General features: G+C 39.2%; 1 protein-coding gene across 4 annotated transcripts in view; it reads right to left on the bottom strand.

Moving 5' to 3' along the window:
* LOC139939620 (3'-5' exoribonuclease HELZ2-like) overlaps positions 1–18417 on the bottom strand; it is a 43477-nt gene that overhangs the window by 23681 nt on the left and 1379 nt on the right. Inside the window, exons 1-20 of one of the 4 annotated variants that reach the window (XM_071935659.1) lie at positions 16080–16360; positions 15546–15642; positions 14319–14364; positions 13983–14101; positions 13560–13644; positions 13199–13235; positions 12262–12392; positions 11552–11689; positions 9897–9984; positions 9173–9335; positions 8243–8649; positions 7489–7687; positions 6011–6414; positions 5144–5605; positions 4395–4899; positions 3755–3953; positions 3164–3295; positions 2633–2863; positions 1141–1409; positions 128–329 (exon numbers count right to left, since the gene is read on the bottom strand). In XM_071935659.1, coding sequence (XP_071791760.1) covers positions 128–329; positions 1141–1409; positions 2633–2863; positions 3164–3295; positions 3755–3953; positions 4395–4899; positions 5144–5605; positions 6011–6414; positions 7489–7687; positions 8243–8649; positions 9173–9335; positions 9897–9984; positions 11552–11689; positions 12262–12392; positions 13199–13235; positions 13560–13644; positions 13983–14101; positions 14319–14364; positions 15546–15613 — 3885 coding nt within the window. In that variant the 5' untranslated portion in view covers positions 15614–15642; positions 16080–16360. Of the gene's footprint in view, positions 1–127; positions 330–1140; positions 1410–2632; positions 2864–3163; positions 3296–3754; positions 3954–4394; positions 4900–5143; positions 5606–6010; positions 6415–7488; positions 7688–8242; positions 8650–9172; positions 9336–9896; positions 9985–11551; positions 11690–12261; positions 12393–13198; positions 13236–13559; positions 13645–13982; positions 14102–14318; positions 14365–15545; positions 15643–16079; positions 16361–18417 lie in introns of those variants that run through there. The other 3 variants (XM_071935658.1, XM_071935661.1, XM_071935660.1) reach the window with 3 other exon arrangements.

Genomic DNA, 18417 nt, shown 5'->3' with positions numbered 1-18417 from the left:
GTGTCTTGCTTAAGGGCACAAATTTCACAACTGGGGTTCGAACCCACACTCTGCTGTTTAGAAACACATCGGTGTAGGGTAAAAACTAAAAAAATTAATCACGAACAGATTACAAAAAAGTATGCACCTTGTTTGAGCCAGTGAATTTGATCAACATCTTATTCACTTTTCTATTGATGATTTGGCTCGTTTCCGAGTCGTCCATGAGAGCCGACTTCAGATCTACAAGAGCGAACAGCATATCACCAGAAGCATATTTGGTGAGACTGCTATCTAGTGTCTGAATAGTAATACCCTTCAGGCATTTCATTCTGCTCTCCGTGGTGAACCTTAAAGATACCAAATTGAAAGAAACTTATGAACGATCAATACAATGAAATATAGAAAGGTTTACGGTAACACCATGTAATGACTATCTCTAAAGAGTTGGGGTGGTTCTGAAAAGAACCGGTGTTTTGAAGTTTTTTTTTATGCAAGTCGCCCAAAACAAGGCGAAAAAGCCACTCTAGGTTAAGGGCTACAAGGAAGAAAACATAGACATGCAGAAACTCAGTGGAGCTGCAGGTAGGAATTGACATGTGTTTCAACTCGACGTTTCGATCAGTATGCTCTGATCGTCTTCTTGAGAAAAGAAGACAGTAAATGTATTGCACATAACATCATTGATCGCCATCTTTGATGATAAACAATTGAAAAGTGCAGGGCCCAATTTCATGGGACTGCTTACCTTAAGCAAAGAATCTGCGCTTGCAGAAGATTAGTGCTTATGTAAAGCGTATTTCACAGGAAAGCAGGGACTTGGAGTCTTTGCGCCTGCGCACTTCACATTACTGGGCATTCTACACTTACACAGCTAGCGCAGAAAGAAGAGAGAATGGTGTTCGTAAGTGCAGAATTTAGCGGTAAGCAGAACCATGGAATTGGACCCTGGTATGTAAGAACTGGACAAGACTCTCGGCCGATGACAGCTTTTCACAACTGCTTGTTTCATTAACGATGGTGGCCATTGCAAGGAGTTTTTGCCAACTAGAAATATAAGGCAATGTTGACGTGTGAAATCATACACTGGTATGACTCCTTTGCTGCTATTTAAAACACTTCAAAAAATATTTGTATGTAACAACAGTTGGACTGACTTACTTTGACACCCTGTCATTGCACTCCCTTTCTTCTAGATACAGCATCGTGTGCATGTTCTCTTTATAGTTACCTCGACCGAGTTCATCATTGCCACGAGTGTCGAGTGACGTCGGTATCTGGTACTTGGCCATCAACTTCTTCTCATGGTTAGTTGGGGCGTAGTCATCCTCGGTAAAGGCGACAATCTTAAGATTATTTCTGTCCCATAACTCCACAACTTGGTTCCTCTTACTCTCTGATGGCTGTATCGGATTTGACCCAATGTGGACCTGTCAAAGATAAATAGCACCCCAACTAGTATTAAAAGTACTTATATTAGTCACTATTTTTTGGGGGGACTGTTATTTTAGAAGTGTAGAGTTGTTAGTGAAATGATCGCTGTTGAATTTTTTTTTTAGCAAAAAATTTCTGTAAATAAATTAGAGTTGTTAGTGAAATGATCGCTGTTGAATGTTTTTTTTAGCAAAAAATTTCTGTCAATAAATTAAGTTAAAACAAGGGTTCCTTTCAAAGAATCTGGTTTTAGAAAAAGGTCAGGGCTGTGAGGGAGAAGACACTGCATAAGGTAGGGTTTTAACCATTACCTGAAGCTTGCAGGTGAGGTAAGGTATATGTACAAGGTGGGATATTGGTGTAACCTTTACCTGAAGCTTGCGGGTGAGGTAAGGTACAAAGTGGGATATGGGTTTAATCTTACCTGAAGCTTGCGGGTGAGGTAAGGTACAAAGTGGGATATGGGTTTAATCTTACCTGAAGCTTGCGGGTGAGGTAAGGTACAAAGTGGGATATGGGTTTAATCTTACCTGAAGCTTGCGGGTGAGGTAAGGTACAAAGTGGGATATGGGTTTAATCTTACCTGAAGCTTGCGGGTGAGGTAAGGTACAAAGTGGGATATGGGTTTAATCTTACCTGAAGCTTGCGGGTGAGGTAAGGTACAAAGTGGGATATGGGTTTAATCTTACCTGAAGCTTGCGGGTGAGGCAAGGTACAAAGTGGGATATGGGTTTAATCTTACCTGAAGCTTGCGGGTGAGGTAAGGTACAAAGTGGGATATGGGTTTAATCTTACCTGAAGCTTGCGGGTGAGGTAAGGTACAAAGTGGGATATGGGTTTAATCTTACCTGAAGCTTGCGGGTGAGGTAAGGTACAAAGTGGGATATGGGTTTAATCTTACCTGAAGCTTGCGGGTGAGGTAAGGTACAAAGTGGGATATGGGTTTAATCTTACCTGAAGCTTGCGGGTGAGGTAAGGTACAAAGTGGGATACGGGTTTAATCTTACCTGAAGCTTGCGGGTGAGGTAAGGTACAAAGTGGGATATGGGTTTAATCTTACCTGCAGCTTGCGGGTGAGGTAAGGTACAAAGTGGGATACGGGTTTAATCTTACCTGAAGCTTGCGGGTGAGGTAAGGTACAAAGTGGGATATGGGTTTAATCTTACCTGAAGCTTGCGGGTGAGGTAAGGTACAAAGTGGGATACGGGTTTAATCTTACCTGAAGCTTGCGGGTGAGGTAAGGCTCTGTGCCGATGTCGAACACAACCCACTGATTGAAACTTCCAAAGACCTTCGAGCGGAAGATGACGTCAACATCATATGTCAGCCTGTCAACACCGAGGACCAAGTTCCCCGGACACAACTGGGCGTTAGTTTCACGCGCTGGCTTGGAGAGTCTAAAATGAGTTCGGTGCTCATCGTACAACAACAAAACTTGTTTGAGTCGTATCTGAAAAAAATACAAAAAGTGTGTACTATAGTTAATTTAATTTTCAAAACTCCAAATTATGTTCTGTGAAAAATCACAGGCATATTACTCGAGTGGGATTCAAACCCACGACCTTTGCAATTCTAGAGCAGTGTCTTACCAACTAGACCATCGAGATTGCCTGGAAGCTAGAGGCAGTTCGAATCCTATGTTTTAGCAGCGGGTACTGCAAACGATTTTAATAGATGAAGTCAACATCATATGTCAGTCTTTCACCAGGGACGACAAAAAAAATCTACATATTTGTAAACTTGTATTTACCTTTGTGGAAGTCTTTAATAAAAACGTCCACTTGAAGCTGTATGTGGAATCCATCTGCGTTCCTGTCGTTGACAGAAACTGACTGATTTCTTGTTCACACTTTATCTGAACTCCTGGCAACTCATCAGCAATCTGAAACATGTCAAAAATATCGAATAGATGTTCAATTTACATAGATGATTAAGAAGTGTTGTACCCAGGCGCCTATATGAGTGTTAAAGACACTGGACAATATTGGTAATTACTCAAAATAGTTGTTAGCATAAAAACTTACTTGGTATCGAGCAATAGAGAGCTGTTGATTAGCATTAACATTGTGAGAAACAGCTCCCTCTATCTCGCTAAAACAATTTGAATTGAATTTGAGACCTCAGCTGAGGTCTCGAATTCAAGCACCTGAAAGCACACAACTTGTGGGACAGTGGTATTTTCTTCAATTACTCTCTCGCAACTTCAATGACTAATTGATTTCAAATTTTCACAGATTTTCACAAGTGAGAAGACTTGTCTTTGACAATTACCAAAGGTTTCCAGTGCCTTTTAGGGACCTTATAGTTCTGAACAGTCGTAAAGTATTAATGCACAACTTACCAAATCAGCACCCGAAGGCGAGTTGTATTTCTTCAAGATCTGGTCCGGCAATTTGAACAGTTTCTGCTCCTTGGCTTTCTTCATCTTCATCATTCGGTATTGATGTCTTTCCCGCCATTCCTCAAGCTCTCTCAAACTGTGCGCTTTGGTGCAGTTGTTCTGTGCCGAGTCGCTGAACATACAGCTGCCTTTCTTATGACTGATGAGAAATTAAAATAGTTTAAAGAATCTTGAGAAAATGGAACTCAGCCCGGTTCATACTTCCTGCAAATGGGAATGCGATACAAAATTTGGCGTGAATTTGACGTCACAATGTTTTGCAAGAGTGCAAGAGTTGAGTAACTCTTGCAAAGCTTCGCTGCAAATTGTTCATTGCAAATTTGTGACTTCAACATTCGTATCGCATTCGCAGGAAGTATGAACCAGACTTTAGTTGTTGCACAAACTTAACAACCAAAAGGATCGATGGTATAAATGCAAAAAATAGTTAGTGGCCTGACGTTTCGACCCTGCAGAGTCTTTCTCTAAAGCTACTGAAGGCTAAAAAGAATCTTGAGACAAAGTACACAGTGCATTATTGTTTTTCTAACCAAAGAGTCGATTCTAAAACAAATTATTTTGAAAAAAAAAAATGACTTACTCTTGACACTCCAAGTATTTTCCGTTGACGATGTTCCAGGGTGGATCCCGATGTCGCCACGCCTTCTCCGTGTCGGAGTTGACCTTTGACATATGCTCTGGGGTCAGTGTGTGTTGATCCAAGTGCAAGGATTCTTTGTATGTTATGTTGCAGTAAGAGCAGTGAAGATGGCTTGCAGTCGAAGATGGTGACATCGTGTCAGGTGTCTTCGAGGCACCAAGAGTTTTATAGAAGCCTGATGACGTCTTGTTTTTTGTCTTTGAAAAACTCGGTACCCTGAAAGAAGCCGGTGAACTGGGGGTCCTTGTTGGCTGAGATGATGCAACCGTTTTGGATGAAACTTGTGTCCGAGACCAGGCAAACGTCTTGGCGGAACTTAGAGGCACAGTTGTTGGAGGAGGAGTAATCGAGTTGGAAACACTTGGCATCTCATTGGAGATGCTTGATGATCTAGAGGCCCTTGATGACTGAGCCATAATTGAAAGAACGCCGTTTAAAGTTTGAACTGGATTGAAAAGGAGCGAGAGCAAATTGAAAAGAATTAGAATTTAGGAGTTGACTTCAATTGATCAGAATAAAGTCTGTTCCGTATTTCACACTCGCCTGATTGATTAGTATGTATTTATAAGCATGAATAAATGACTTGTTCACATTTTTTAAAAGAAATTTGTATACCCAAACAACATTGAAAGCTACTGTCGGTGAAAGCTTAGACCATTAAACAGAAACTTGTTCATGTTCATACTTACTTGTATGTTCTTCCATGTACTTCCAGAGCTGTAACTCTTCCTCTGAATGAGGGAATGAGCAATTTGGTCTACTGCATGGTTCTTTCTTATTACACATGAACAGCTGAAGGTTTCGGCGCAGAAAAAAAGGCCTGGCTTTCACAATACACCATTTTTTCTTCGTCGTGGAGTAGATCGCAACCACCTTAGACTGATCCCATGGGTGGTGGTCTGGCCCCGCACACCTTCTCACTTCACCTGGCCTCAGGAACATCGGTTCAACCTTACCATGTTGTGTTGTCAAACAAGTGCCGCATAGGTATTGTAAACGGTGGTGAAAAGCTGGTCTTGATGGTGCGTTTGGAACAGCCGCTGATGACGGCTCACTAGGACTGGTGCAATTCTGTACCTCAATCTCTGAGACCTTTGATGACTGAGTCATTTTAGATGAGGCAGTTGAAAGAACGCCGTTCAAAGAGCGAACTGGATTGAAAAGGAGTGATAGCAAAATGAAACTAAGAGATAAGGAGTCAACTAAATTGATCACAATAATGTCAGTTCCTTATTCACAATCACCGGATGTATTCGGTAAGTATATATAAATATAATGAATAACTCATTGCTGGTTCACCATTTGTAAAGAACGTTACATGAACAACATTGAACTATGTTTTGCGTCGGAAAGGTTAAATCAAGCACAGGTTAGTTTTTTGATGACAGATACCTGTTCATGTATAATGTGTTGTCATTTAGCCTGCGAGAAAGACTTGAAACGCTGATACCATAAGTCCTTTTGGTTGGTAAGCAGTTTGCAACATCTAGTTCTATTTCAAAATTATTTAAGTATATAAGCAAAGCAGGGGCAATAAACTCATGCTTCATACTTACTTTTATGTTCTTCCATGTAGTTCCAGAGCTGTAACTCTTCCTCTGAATGAGGGAATGTGCAGAATGGTCTGTAGCATGGTTCTTTCTCGGCACATACCACCAGACGAAGTTTTGGGTGCAGAGAGAGTGGCCTGGCTTTCACGATACACCATTTGGTCTTTGACATGGAGTAGATCGCAACTGCCTTACACTGATCCCATGGGTGGTGGTACGGCCCCGCACACACAACTTCACCTCCATTACGGTACTCGTGTTCGAAATCCTTACCACGTTGCGTTGTCAGACACTTGGCGCAGAGGTATTTTAATGGGTGGTGAAAATTCGGTCTCGATTGTACATTGGCTGTAAGCTTCGAGTTCTTCGAGGAAACCGTTGTGCTGGTTGATGTACTGGATGTCTCACTGCTGATTAATAAAAAATATTTAAAAAAATAAAAATAATTTGTATTTGTATTTGTATTTGCACACATTTATTTCATTGCTGCCCTACATTTAAACTTACACATTTTACAAAGTTCTATAAGTATGTTCAAATTATGAGTAGTTTACAGTATTACTTAGTATCTTAGGATATGAAAGTTTACAATGATTTAGATAGTTATTTATTAGGAAGCTTTTAAAGTAGGACAACAATTAGGTTAGGGTGAAGCAGAGGCTTTTGTGCCTTAACCTATGGACAGACAAACAACATAGAATACTACACAGAAGAAAGAAAAACACAAGACAGACTAGACAAACAAAATACACGACAGAGGCTAATATATGATGGTGAGTAAGTTAACAATATACTTAAATAAACCTACGAATAAGCATCAAGAAGTTGTTTTTTTAATTTTCTTGTGAATGCAGGAAGAGTGGTCAGAATGCGAGTATATGATATCCATTTTAAAGGATTTGGGTACTTTTTTAAACAAAAAACTCAATGTCTACAGATTTACATAAAACTTACACAGTTTGAAGATAATGATAGTACAATGCTTCCCTTAAAATATTATTAGCTGAGGTGATCTAGTTTTTGAGAAATGAGTTAACCAATGTCACAAAAATACGTTTGACATGCTAAAATATATTTTGTGACTTGTTTTACTCATTTCTCAAAAACTACAGCACCTCAGTAAGTAATATTTTTAAGGAAAGCTTTCTACTATTATTATCATCAAACCTTGTAAGTTTAATGTAAATCTGTGGACATGGTGTTGTGTGTTCTACATCTCCGATGCAAATTTAAAATCTACGTACCCAGGGGTCGATTTTACAAAGAGTTAAGACTAGTCTTATCTTCACTTAGGACTAGCTATACGTTTTTGATATCTCTTGGGACTAGTCCTAAGTTAGGACTAACTCTTTGTGAAATCCACCCCAGACCCTAAACATGGACTAGCGTTTATTACACTCTCAGACCCATGATGATAGTCTGAAGGGATTGCAGAAAGTATCGTATCATACAACTTGATTGAAAGACTATAGTGAGTATCTTACCCATTGTTGACCGGTGGGGACTTGGTAACCACTGATTTCTGTACAGCTCCTTCGCCATTGCTTTTCCCTGGTATCGCTTGAGAGGACCCTTTTGTAGCCTTCGGTACAGCCGCTGGAGACGATTCATTTGAGACCTTTGATGACTGAGTCCCATTAGTACAGGCAGCTAGCTTTGAAAGAACGCCGTCTAAAGTTCCAACTGGATCGAAAAGGAGCAAGAGTAAAATGAAAAGAATTGGAATTTAGGAGTTGACTTGATTGATCACAATAAAGTCTGTTCCGTATTTCACACTTACCTGGGCCCAATTTCATGGCTCTGCTTACCGTCAAATTCTGTGCTGACGATCACCATTCTGTGCTTACTTGGCAAGCACCTAATTTCTGCGCTAGCCGTGTAAGCATATGCCTAGTAACATTGAGTATGCAAGCGCAGTAGCCACAATTCCCTGCTAAACCTGTGAAACACGCTTGATGTAAGCAAGGAATTCCCTGCTTCCATAAGCGTGGATTCTGTGCTTACAAAGCAGAGCCATGAAATTGGGCCCGGATGGGTAAGTATGAAGGTATACATGTGAATGAAGAGCTGGTTACTGGTTCACCATTTTTTAATAAAGGACATCCTGTATTGTAACATTGATATATGTACTGCATGGGAAAGGTTAGACCAAACATTGGTTATTTTTTTTATATCAAGATTATTATCATGAACTGTATAGCAGAAGTAAGCAGAAACTAACTCATGCTTCATACTTACTTTTATGTTCTTCCATGTAGTTCCAGAGCTGTAACTCTTCCTTTGAATGAGGGAACGAGCAGTTTGGTCTGTTGCATGGTTCTTTCACGTCACATACCACCAGACGAGTCTTTAGGTGCAGAGAGGGTGGCCTGGCTTTCACAATACACCATTTTGACTTTGTCGTAGAGTTTATCGCAACCGCCTTAGACTGATCCCATGGGTGGTGGTACGGCCCAGCACACACAGTCTTACCACCCTTTAGGAACAATGGTTTAACAACCTTACCGTGTTGCGTTGTCAGACACGTGCCACACAGGTATTGCAGTTGATGGTGAAAAGTTGATGTCGATTGTACATTTGCTGTAAGCTTCGATTTCTTTGGGGAAACTATTTCACTGGTTGATGATGCACTGGATGTCTTTCTGCTGAAATAACAAAAATAAAATCGTAATACCTAAACAATTTTTTGTTTTCAATTTCAGGATAATAATAATAATAATAATAATAATAATCGGTTTTATATAGCGCTTTATACACCATGTCTCAAAGCACTTCCAACATTATTACCCTGATCACTGGGCCTTTTCATTCCTTAAACCTTTTCAACTCCCTCTGCCAAATATGTAGCGCACTAATCTAAATCAATCACAACCATCTCTGCCCTCACAGGTACCTATTTACCCCTGGGTGGAGAGAAGCAATTATAGTTAAGTGTCTTGCTCATTAGTATCACGACCGGGATTCGAACCCACACTCTGCTGAACAGAAACACTAGAGCTTGAGTTCGGAGTTCAGTGCTCTTATGTGCTGGGCTACGACACCCCAATATGAGTTATGACCTTATAAATGTGGACTCGCATTTATTACACTCTCACACCATTAAGTCTCAAATGACCGAGATTGTATCAAACGACTTGATTAAAAGACTACTAGGTCCATGTATCTTACCTATTAATGGCCGGTTGCGGTATGGCCTGAGGAACCACAGCTTTCTGTGCAGCTCCTTCGCCATTGCTTTTCCCTGGTTTCGCTTGAGCGGACCCTTTTGTAGCCTTCGGTGCAGCCGCTGGTGACGATTCCTTCGGACTGGTGCTGGGAATTTTTGGTGGTTCTTTGATAAAATATAGGAATAAAGAAAATCTTCAAAAATCTTCAAAAGTAAAGACACCTTGGATACAGTGACATAAGCAAGACATCATATTTTTTTTTAATGCATCAAACTATTCATGAAATTGTGTGCATTTTTAAATATTTAGTTTTTATGATTTTGGTTATTATAAAATTGTATTTTAAATATTGTATTACATTACGTCACTCCATCTAAGATGCATTAAGAAAATGTACAAGCTGATTGCATACTTGGACTGTCCAAGCTAATAATGGCAGACTGAGTGGTGTCATATGGTGCAACATTTTGATAAAAAAATAGTGGCAAAAATCAAACAGTGAGAATTGTTTGTCAAACTTGCTTCCCATGCATTCAATCATGCCAATCCCTTCCTATTCCTCCACTCCAGTCAATAAATAGGCCTACCCCACCCCCCCCCCCCGAAAAAAAAAAGGCTCAAATGTTTTATACAAATAATATGAATAAAATAAAATATTTAATAGATTAATTAAAATTAAATAATGAAAAGAGAAAGACGAGCTGACGAGAGAGAAAACAATTTACCGATGGGAAATTCCGGCTCTTTGCCATCGCAGATTTCTTTCACTAATCGCTTCTTTTTCTTCGGCTGATGGGGAACACCGTTTGTTTTCTGCAAACAAGAAAATATCACCACAATTCATGGGGGAAAACGGTAGAATATCCACTGTTTTATACGTACGTTTTCTAGAGTTGTCACTCTCTCAAAAAGCCCCCTCCCTTGATGCAAAGTAGCGCCCTCTTGAGGCCAAAGGAGGCAAATCATTAGACGAATAAATGGGCGGGGCCCAAAGAGAACGGCGTCCTGCAGCAGGCGCGCCCCGTATTTTTGTTTATCAATTTAGTATGGTGGCCCTGAAGGGACATCGCATATCGCAAACGTGTGCGCATACGTGTGCAATGTCGTGAAACAATTCGCAAATATGTGCGCACACGAATGCAATGTCGTGAAACAATTCGCGAATATGTGCGCACACGTATGCAATGTCGTGAAACAATTCGCAAATATGTGCGCACACGTATGCAATGTCGTGAAACAATTCGCGAATATGTGCGCACACGTCTGCGAATATTATTTGCGATGTCGTGAATTTAATTGCATACCATGTTGCATACCTTTGAATAAAATGTCTAATGATCTGGGGGGTTTCTTTCCAATAGTGAGATAAGCGGTAGTCATTGCAGCAGTAGTCTTTGTTGTGAGGCAAGCGAGGCGTGTGGTCGTCCTTGGCCTGGTGCCAAGTTCCTGTGTATACACATGCTTTACAGAGGTAGCCTGCTGTAGCGCCACAGTACTCCCTAGATCGGTAACAAATTATCCACAACTATGACATCATCCTAATGGTATGCAACATGGTATGCAATAAAATTCACGACATTGCAAAACAAATCGCACTCGTGTGCGCACATATTCACGATTTGGTTCACGAAATTGCATACGTGTGCGCACATATTCACGATTTGGTTCACGAGATTGCATACGTGTGCGCACATATTCGCGATTTGTTTCACGACATTGCATACGTGTGCGCACATATTCGCGAATTGTTTCACGACATTGCATACGTGTGCGCACATATTCGCGAATTGTTTCACGACATTGCATACGTGTGCGCACATATTCGCGAATTGTTTAACGATATTGTATACGTGTGCGCATATATTCGCGATTTGTTTCACGACATTGCATACGTGTGCGCACACGTTTGCGTTATGCGATGTCCCTTCGGGGCCACCATAATTTAGGCCTACCAGGGGAAAAAACTTTTTTCGATGGACCTTTTGCAATTTGACGTCATCACGGCACTATCTTGAAACACTCAGAAAACGTTCGTCGGATTCAATTCATTCAGGCCTAACACAGTGTGTCAATGGGATGGGCAGACTTGTCCCCGATAAAGACGGGTACTTGTTTGGGACCAGCGTTCATTGAATAAACGTAAAGTGACGTACAATGTTGATTGGTCCGAGGTGCAGCTGCACTTTCGGGTTGCCTTCCGCTTATAAATCTAGGTGAAAGGTGAAGATGCCACTCTCTGGCGTTACTAGCTTCGAAATGTGACGTTCAGGCTAAACCTTCTTTTGAGCTAGCCGAGGGCGCCCGACTCAATTATTTACTTCATGATTTTAAGGAGATATCAAACTTTAAAGTGGGCGCATGAGCAAGACTACTTTCTGACCTTGTTTTTCAGACGCACATGGGGTTGCGAGGGTTTGGTTTCATGCGGAATGATTTTGGCAACTGAAGGTGGATGCTTTGGGCGTAATGGTCCTTCGATCTGACGTATTATTGCAGCAATCTCTGGATGCTCTTTCACCTGTGTGAAAAAAAAAAAAAAAATGTAGGCCTACATTTTCTCAGTAAAATTAATTGATGTTAACGAAAATATTGCAACCCTTTTATTAATAAACAGAGACAGACAAACAAACTAACCAAGTAGGAAGTTCCCCCCAAAATGTTACAGCCGTCATGAAATTACACAAAATAATTTTTAGTGACTCTAAATTAATTTTTTTTTAAATGAATTTACTTATGCAGAATTCAAAAATCTTTTACAAGATAGAATGAACATGTTCGGTCGATCGCGAATGCTCCTTTATGGCCATGTCACGTGATGCACTAATACAGGCAACAGTTCCGGGCAAGCTCATCAAAGAAGAGAATCTATTCACATTAATTTGAATGTTCCTACATGGAGGAAGAAATCCTCCATGGTTCTCGTAATTTTGGGGGAAATAATATAAGACGTTGTTTGAAAAATGGCTCATTATGCTGCCAAAGTTGTCCGGTAGCAAACATTGCTAGCTAAGGTGGGTTTATCCTAAGTTGCCCCTGTAAAAGTTGCTTCGTGTGACAAGACCCTTGGTTTGCACAATGACGGGTTTTTACCTCGGCGGAGACGGACTGTACATAAACGGCAAATTCGAATGGAAGCACCCAACTGTCTGCTATGGTAAGAATGTACATTGCTTTGACCTCTTCGACTTTTGCCGGCAGATAATTCGCATCAATGGCCAAAGCTGAACAAAAAACACAAATTAAGAAAGAAAACAATGTTACATGCAGTGGACACTATTGGTAATTACTCAAAATAATAATTAGCATAAAACCTTACTTGGTAACGAGTAATGGGAAGAGGTTGATGGTATAAAACATTGTGAGAAACGGCTCCCTCTGATGAAGTGCCATAGTTTTTGAGAAAGAAGTAATTTTCCATGAATTTGATTTCGAGACCTTAGATTTAGAACTTGAGGTCTCGAAATCAACCATCTAAACGCACACAACTTCGTGTTACAAGGGTGTTTTTGTCTTTCATTATTATCTCGCAAGTTCGATGGCCGATTGAGCTCAAATTTCAAAGGTTTGTTATTGTGTGCATATGTTGAGATACACCAACTGTGAAGGCTAGTCTTTGACAATTACCAATAGTGTCCACTTCCTTTAAAGGGACATCGCATTTCAAAAATAAGTGACTTTAGGTACGTGATGTCGTGAGATTTTTCGCAAACGTTTGCTCAGACGTGTTTGGTGTTGTGAAATTATTCAGAAACAATTTGCTCAGGTTCGCGATGTTGTGAAATAATTTGCAAATAATGTGCACATCCGAACGCGATGTTGTGAAATTACGTAAGGGAGATCTTGAGTGCGTTTTGGCGACCCCAACCAAAAACTGTTTCTGACGTCATAACCAATACGGTAACCGAGCTCACAACTAGGTTATCGTTCCGTCTGAACAGCAGAACCAACGACCAACAACCGAAACAGTTTTTGGTTGGGGTCGCCAAAACGCACTCCATATACAACTTATTAACAAAGAGCCACCTACCAGCAACAGCCATACGAAACGCCTCTTCGGGTCGTCCCTGTTGACAATAAATTCAATCATTTTATTTCATTACGTACTGCAAATATTATAACATCATAAAGTAACATAAAGAAACTACCATGCAACGCCAACTTTGAAACTAAATTATGGTTTCGCCTCTTCGTTTGAAAAACATGCAGAATCTTTAGTGATTTAAACAATTAGAGACGATGATTGAAATACAAGAACAACTTATTTCACAACGGATTAATTATCGGACTTCAACGATTTGAAGCAAAAAGCATAGGCCTACATCTAACATAAGTTTTGCCGACTTGAGGAATCTGTACCTCGATCTCTGACAAATACAAGCTTTTTTTACCAGTTTGTTTGTGCAGTGTGAATACATCGTAAACAACTTCATATCAATTCTGTTGTGGCACTCGTACCCTCCACGGTGAAGCAAGCTGTAAAAGAAAAACATCACAATCAACAAATTTCGTTTTATGATTGGGCAATAATTTGCTTTTACCATTGACCAAAAATTGCTCCCCTTCTTGCAAATCGAACTTCTCCGACGTCACACCTCGAGGCTCGTGAATGTTAACGGAATATACCGGCCTTATAGAACTAGGCAGGATTCTGCCAGATGTACCTTTGACCTTAAGTGCCTTTGTACACACACCACTATCAGTCTGGTATAGTTGTCATTAAAATGTCTGCGTCTTTCCATCCAATAAAACCTTTTGGTTTGTAAGGCCGGTGCAGTGACTCTTGCATGGGACCAGTCTACCCGTTCAATTACCTTCTTATGTTAATTGCGAAACCTAAATGTTCCGAGGCTTCAATGTAGTTTTCTTCGACCATAAGATCCTTGGCTTCATCTTTAGCAAGATTCTGGAATTCCCTCACCATCTTATTAAGCTGCTTGCCAAAAAATAAACATAAAGAAATGAGTTAACAACATGAAAAATGAACAAACTAGTAAAAACGGATTCTGGAAATCTTCAGAGATGTCAATAAAAAAATGTTAAAAAAATAGGTCTCAATTTAATATTAGGTTGATGATTTGATTTAGGTTAAATCAAATAAGAAATAAATTTCATGACACAAAGTGAATTAGTTTTCTTATACAACTCACGACAGTTCCAGGGGGCAGATATATCGGGTCAACCGCCTCTAGCTTCCTGGAATAAAACAAAGAGGATAAACATAACTTAGTTTCCACTCGGTACAATAGTAAGTTCCACGAAAAACGTGTGAATCTTTTGACCAAGAGTAAAGGCACTGGACACTTATTGTTAATTACTCAAAATAATTAGCATAAAAAATTATGAGCAATGGAGAGAAATGTGAGAAACGGCTCACCCCTAAGTAACTTCTCACAGTGTTTTATACTATCAACAGCTCTCCATTGCTCGTTGCCAAGTAGGTTTTTATGCTAAAAATTATTTGGAATGATTACCAATAGTTTCCAGTGCATTTGAGTCAATGTGTACGCTCTCACATGATAGCTTTAATCGCCTATATCCGCCAACGAGCCAAGGTCAATGACATAGACATTCGCTAAACTATAATAATCTGTCATGGTGTGATTTGGTTGTGTTCGCCCACACTGTGTAGAGTTGGCGTGGTTTATGATGGTCAACAACCAAACATAATCGACCCGACATCCAATTCAATTCAATCAACATTTATTTTCATATTTATGAAAAAATCAGAATAATGAACAAATTAAGTACAATTCAGTCAAAGACAGTCAAAAACTGGTAAAGAAACAAAACATAGGCCCTAATGATAATATGTAACTATTCGCTTTCCGACCCGAGTGCATGAATGTTGTTTGAAACTAAGAATCACATGATGACTCATATTATTATGTCAGGGAGCCTTTTGAATGTTGTGGTGTCACATTATTATAATTAAAGTGTATTGTATAGAATTTTATTCCCCATACCCTCGAAAAGGGTTACAACAATAGCATCATTTAAACTTATAATACACACAAAGAATTAGGAGAGTTAAGCAAGACCAATTTGGGTTTCCTTTAACCTAAAAGCAGGGAATATGTACTTCGCAGCACAATTCATAATGGCTTTATCCTGAGAACACCAGTATATCAGTGTTTTGTATTTTAGTCTTTGGTTATCTGTTTTATTTTCATATTTTTAAAATGTTTTTCTGTAGTTTTACAATAGTGCATATATTTTCTTATGCTCTGTAAATTTAAACGCAATTTAGACTCTATAGCTGCCAAGTTTGAATGTTTTTTAATAAACCAATAGTAACATATCTCCCAACCTGAACTTGTAATTTATGCGCTGAGCACCTAAACCTTGCTAAGCAGTGACGATAATAGTTTACTCACATGAGACAATGTGCCATAGTGTCAATACTCTGTTGGCGTTCGGTTCGCTCTTCGTCCATTTCTGACATTGTGTTATTTACACAGATTCCTTCAAAATCTACGAGTAAAAAAAGAGTAGTTAATGAGCAACTGCAGAATACCATCGCTACAGCATACAGGAAATGATTTGAAACTTTGCATGATGCAAAGGTTTTCGGTAACACCATGTAATGATAATATCTCCAAATGAGTGGTTCTGAAAAGAACTATCGGTTTCAACTCGACGTTTCGATCAGTATGCTCTGGCCGTCTTTCAGATAAGCTACACTTTTTTCGAACGTGACTTTTCAGGGGGAAATAATATTTCGCAGAAAAAAATGGCTCTGGTATATAAACTTCACACCCAGTAAGCTTTAACATTCAAATTAAACATTGATTTGTTTTATCCATACAAATCCTGTGTATAAAACCTTGAACAATAATATTGCACTCAAAGAAAAATAAACATGAAAAACCCATCACCATATTTTTTTATCTCTATTGATCATAACTTACCGTTAGTTCACCCCAACACGTAGCCACGAACGTCAATGCGAAGTTTATTTACTGTTAATTTCATAAATATTTTGACACACTAGTCAATTCGGTTTACATAGTTGTCGAAAACAGGTGGGTAAGTGAAACGTAACAACAATCCAGGCGTTTATATACAGACGTTAAACCCTGCGCAGTGGTGTGTATAATAATTAACCATTCTGTTTTTAGCAGCCTGGTTTTTAGTGTTGGTGGTTGCGTATTTAAAAATTCGATTGGGAATTCCCTCTGTGAGAAATTTCTGCGTAGACGAGTTCAAGCATTGGGGTTCAAGCAATTCATCAAATCCATTTGTTGTTGTAGCAAACATTCTGATAATTTTTGCGTATTATTATACAAATGTCGCAATACATGGTAGCTAAATTGGGATAAAGGGGAATTTGTTATGGCTTCGGTGACACCCTACGGAATGCAGAACCCTCCCACGAGAGGGCGGGGCACATTATGGCGCAGTGTTTAAAGGTACTGGACATGTTTGGATTGTCAAAGACCATTATTCTCACTTTATGTATCAAAACATATGTATTAAATAACAAATCTGTGAACATTAGGGATCAATTGATCATCAAAATTGTAGAAAATAATCATAAAAGACAAAACTTGTTAAGTAATTACCAGTATGCCTATAGTGCGCCTTTAAAGATTAAGAATCTTAGCCGCAAGGACAGAAATAATTAAGGATTTGTCAAATTCCGGCTCTTTTGGAATAGACTAAAAAAAACAGAGTTTTTTACGGAGGATTTTATGTGTCCCGAAAAACAACAATTTTTAGAAAGATGAATTACGTGTCCTCATGAAAACGACATCTTAAGAGAAGATTTCCAGTTCTGAATTATTTGCATAACTGATAATCTTTAGTCCAATACATTTCAAGAGACGCCTATACCTTTTAAAATATGTTGGTACAAAGTCATTGCAACATCACGAACTTTGTATCTAAGCCAAACGTTTGCTCAGCGACATTAGCCAGACAATGTTAATACCATTATGTTGAACTTTCCAGCTTCAGCAATCATCTGGGTAAATAATTAACGGGCTCTCTGAAACGTTCACAAACAAACATCTTCTCATGATTAAGCTGTTTCAAATAATTGAGATAACCCCCCTTAAAGGGTTTCCATTCTCAAATTTCGGCAAAGCCAATAATTTTTTTTGAAGACATCACAAATATTGGGCGCTGTAGCCCAGTTAACACCATTGCCATGTGTAGTTCATGGGAACTCTTACCATTTCAACAATAGAACAACCACGAACAAAGCAAACCCATTTCATGTTTCAGTTATTTTGGGCGGATAGAAATAAACACGAGTACAATAATCAGACGTAATATCGACTCCATCGAATCAGTTGACAGCATCCAATATTGATATTTCTCATTGTGTATTTTCCAGCTGAGAAATATGTTGTTGACATTGTGATAGCTACGTGCATTGTTTGAGGTTATAGTTCATATAATAACATGGGGCACCGTGTCAACTGATACCAAAACAGGATTGTTTAGAAATGGCAGTAGACCCTTTAATTTTGTTACACGTATGTGTTTCTGACAATCTGCTGACAATGCATATACATTTAAATTTATCAACCGAGGTTGTTTTGATCATTTTTATACTTCTGTGACAGGCATTAATTCTGCCGGTGACTCAATTTCCTGCTGTTCCCATTGCAAAAACATCGCCATTCAGCAACATCATGCAGACACATTTGGTAATATCCTACTCATCAAACGTACATGAGTGATTGAATGACGACAGACCAGGCTATGGTAATCAGTCTCATGAATATAAATGGCTGGACTAAAATGATTGACGTCGGTTCATGTATGCAACCAGCGTAATCGGATATGGTAATTAGTCTCATCGATATTCATGTCATTGAATAGTGGCATTAGTATACATTAGTATGCAACAAGCATAATTAAATGGAATTTAGTCTCATCAATATTCATGAGTAATAGAATAGAATGATGATATGAGTCAATGTATGCAACCAGCGTAATCGGCTATGGTAATTAGTCTCATGAATATTCATGAGTGATAGAATGATGACTTGAGTCCAATTATGCAGTCAGTGTAGGATGTGTTCATCAGTCTCATGAATATTCATGAGTGATAGAATGGTGACTTGAGTTCATGTATGCAGCCATCGTAATACGATACGATAATCAGTATGTACCACAAGGTCATGGTCATAATACGCTGAACATGAACATCATGCGTGCGCTTAAATAGGCAGACTGCTATGTGCACAAAATAGAGACGTTTTCATAAAATATGTTTAGGATATTATCAAATGAAAA

Source organism: Asterias amurensis, chromosome 7, assembly GCF_032118995.1.
Source record: "Asterias amurensis chromosome 7, ASM3211899v1".
Taxonomy (NCBI): Eukaryota; Metazoa; Echinodermata; class Asteroidea; order Forcipulatida; family Asteriidae; genus Asterias; species Asterias amurensis.
Note: the sequence above shows the minus strand (reverse complement) of the source record. Positions and strands in the feature narration are given on the sequence as shown.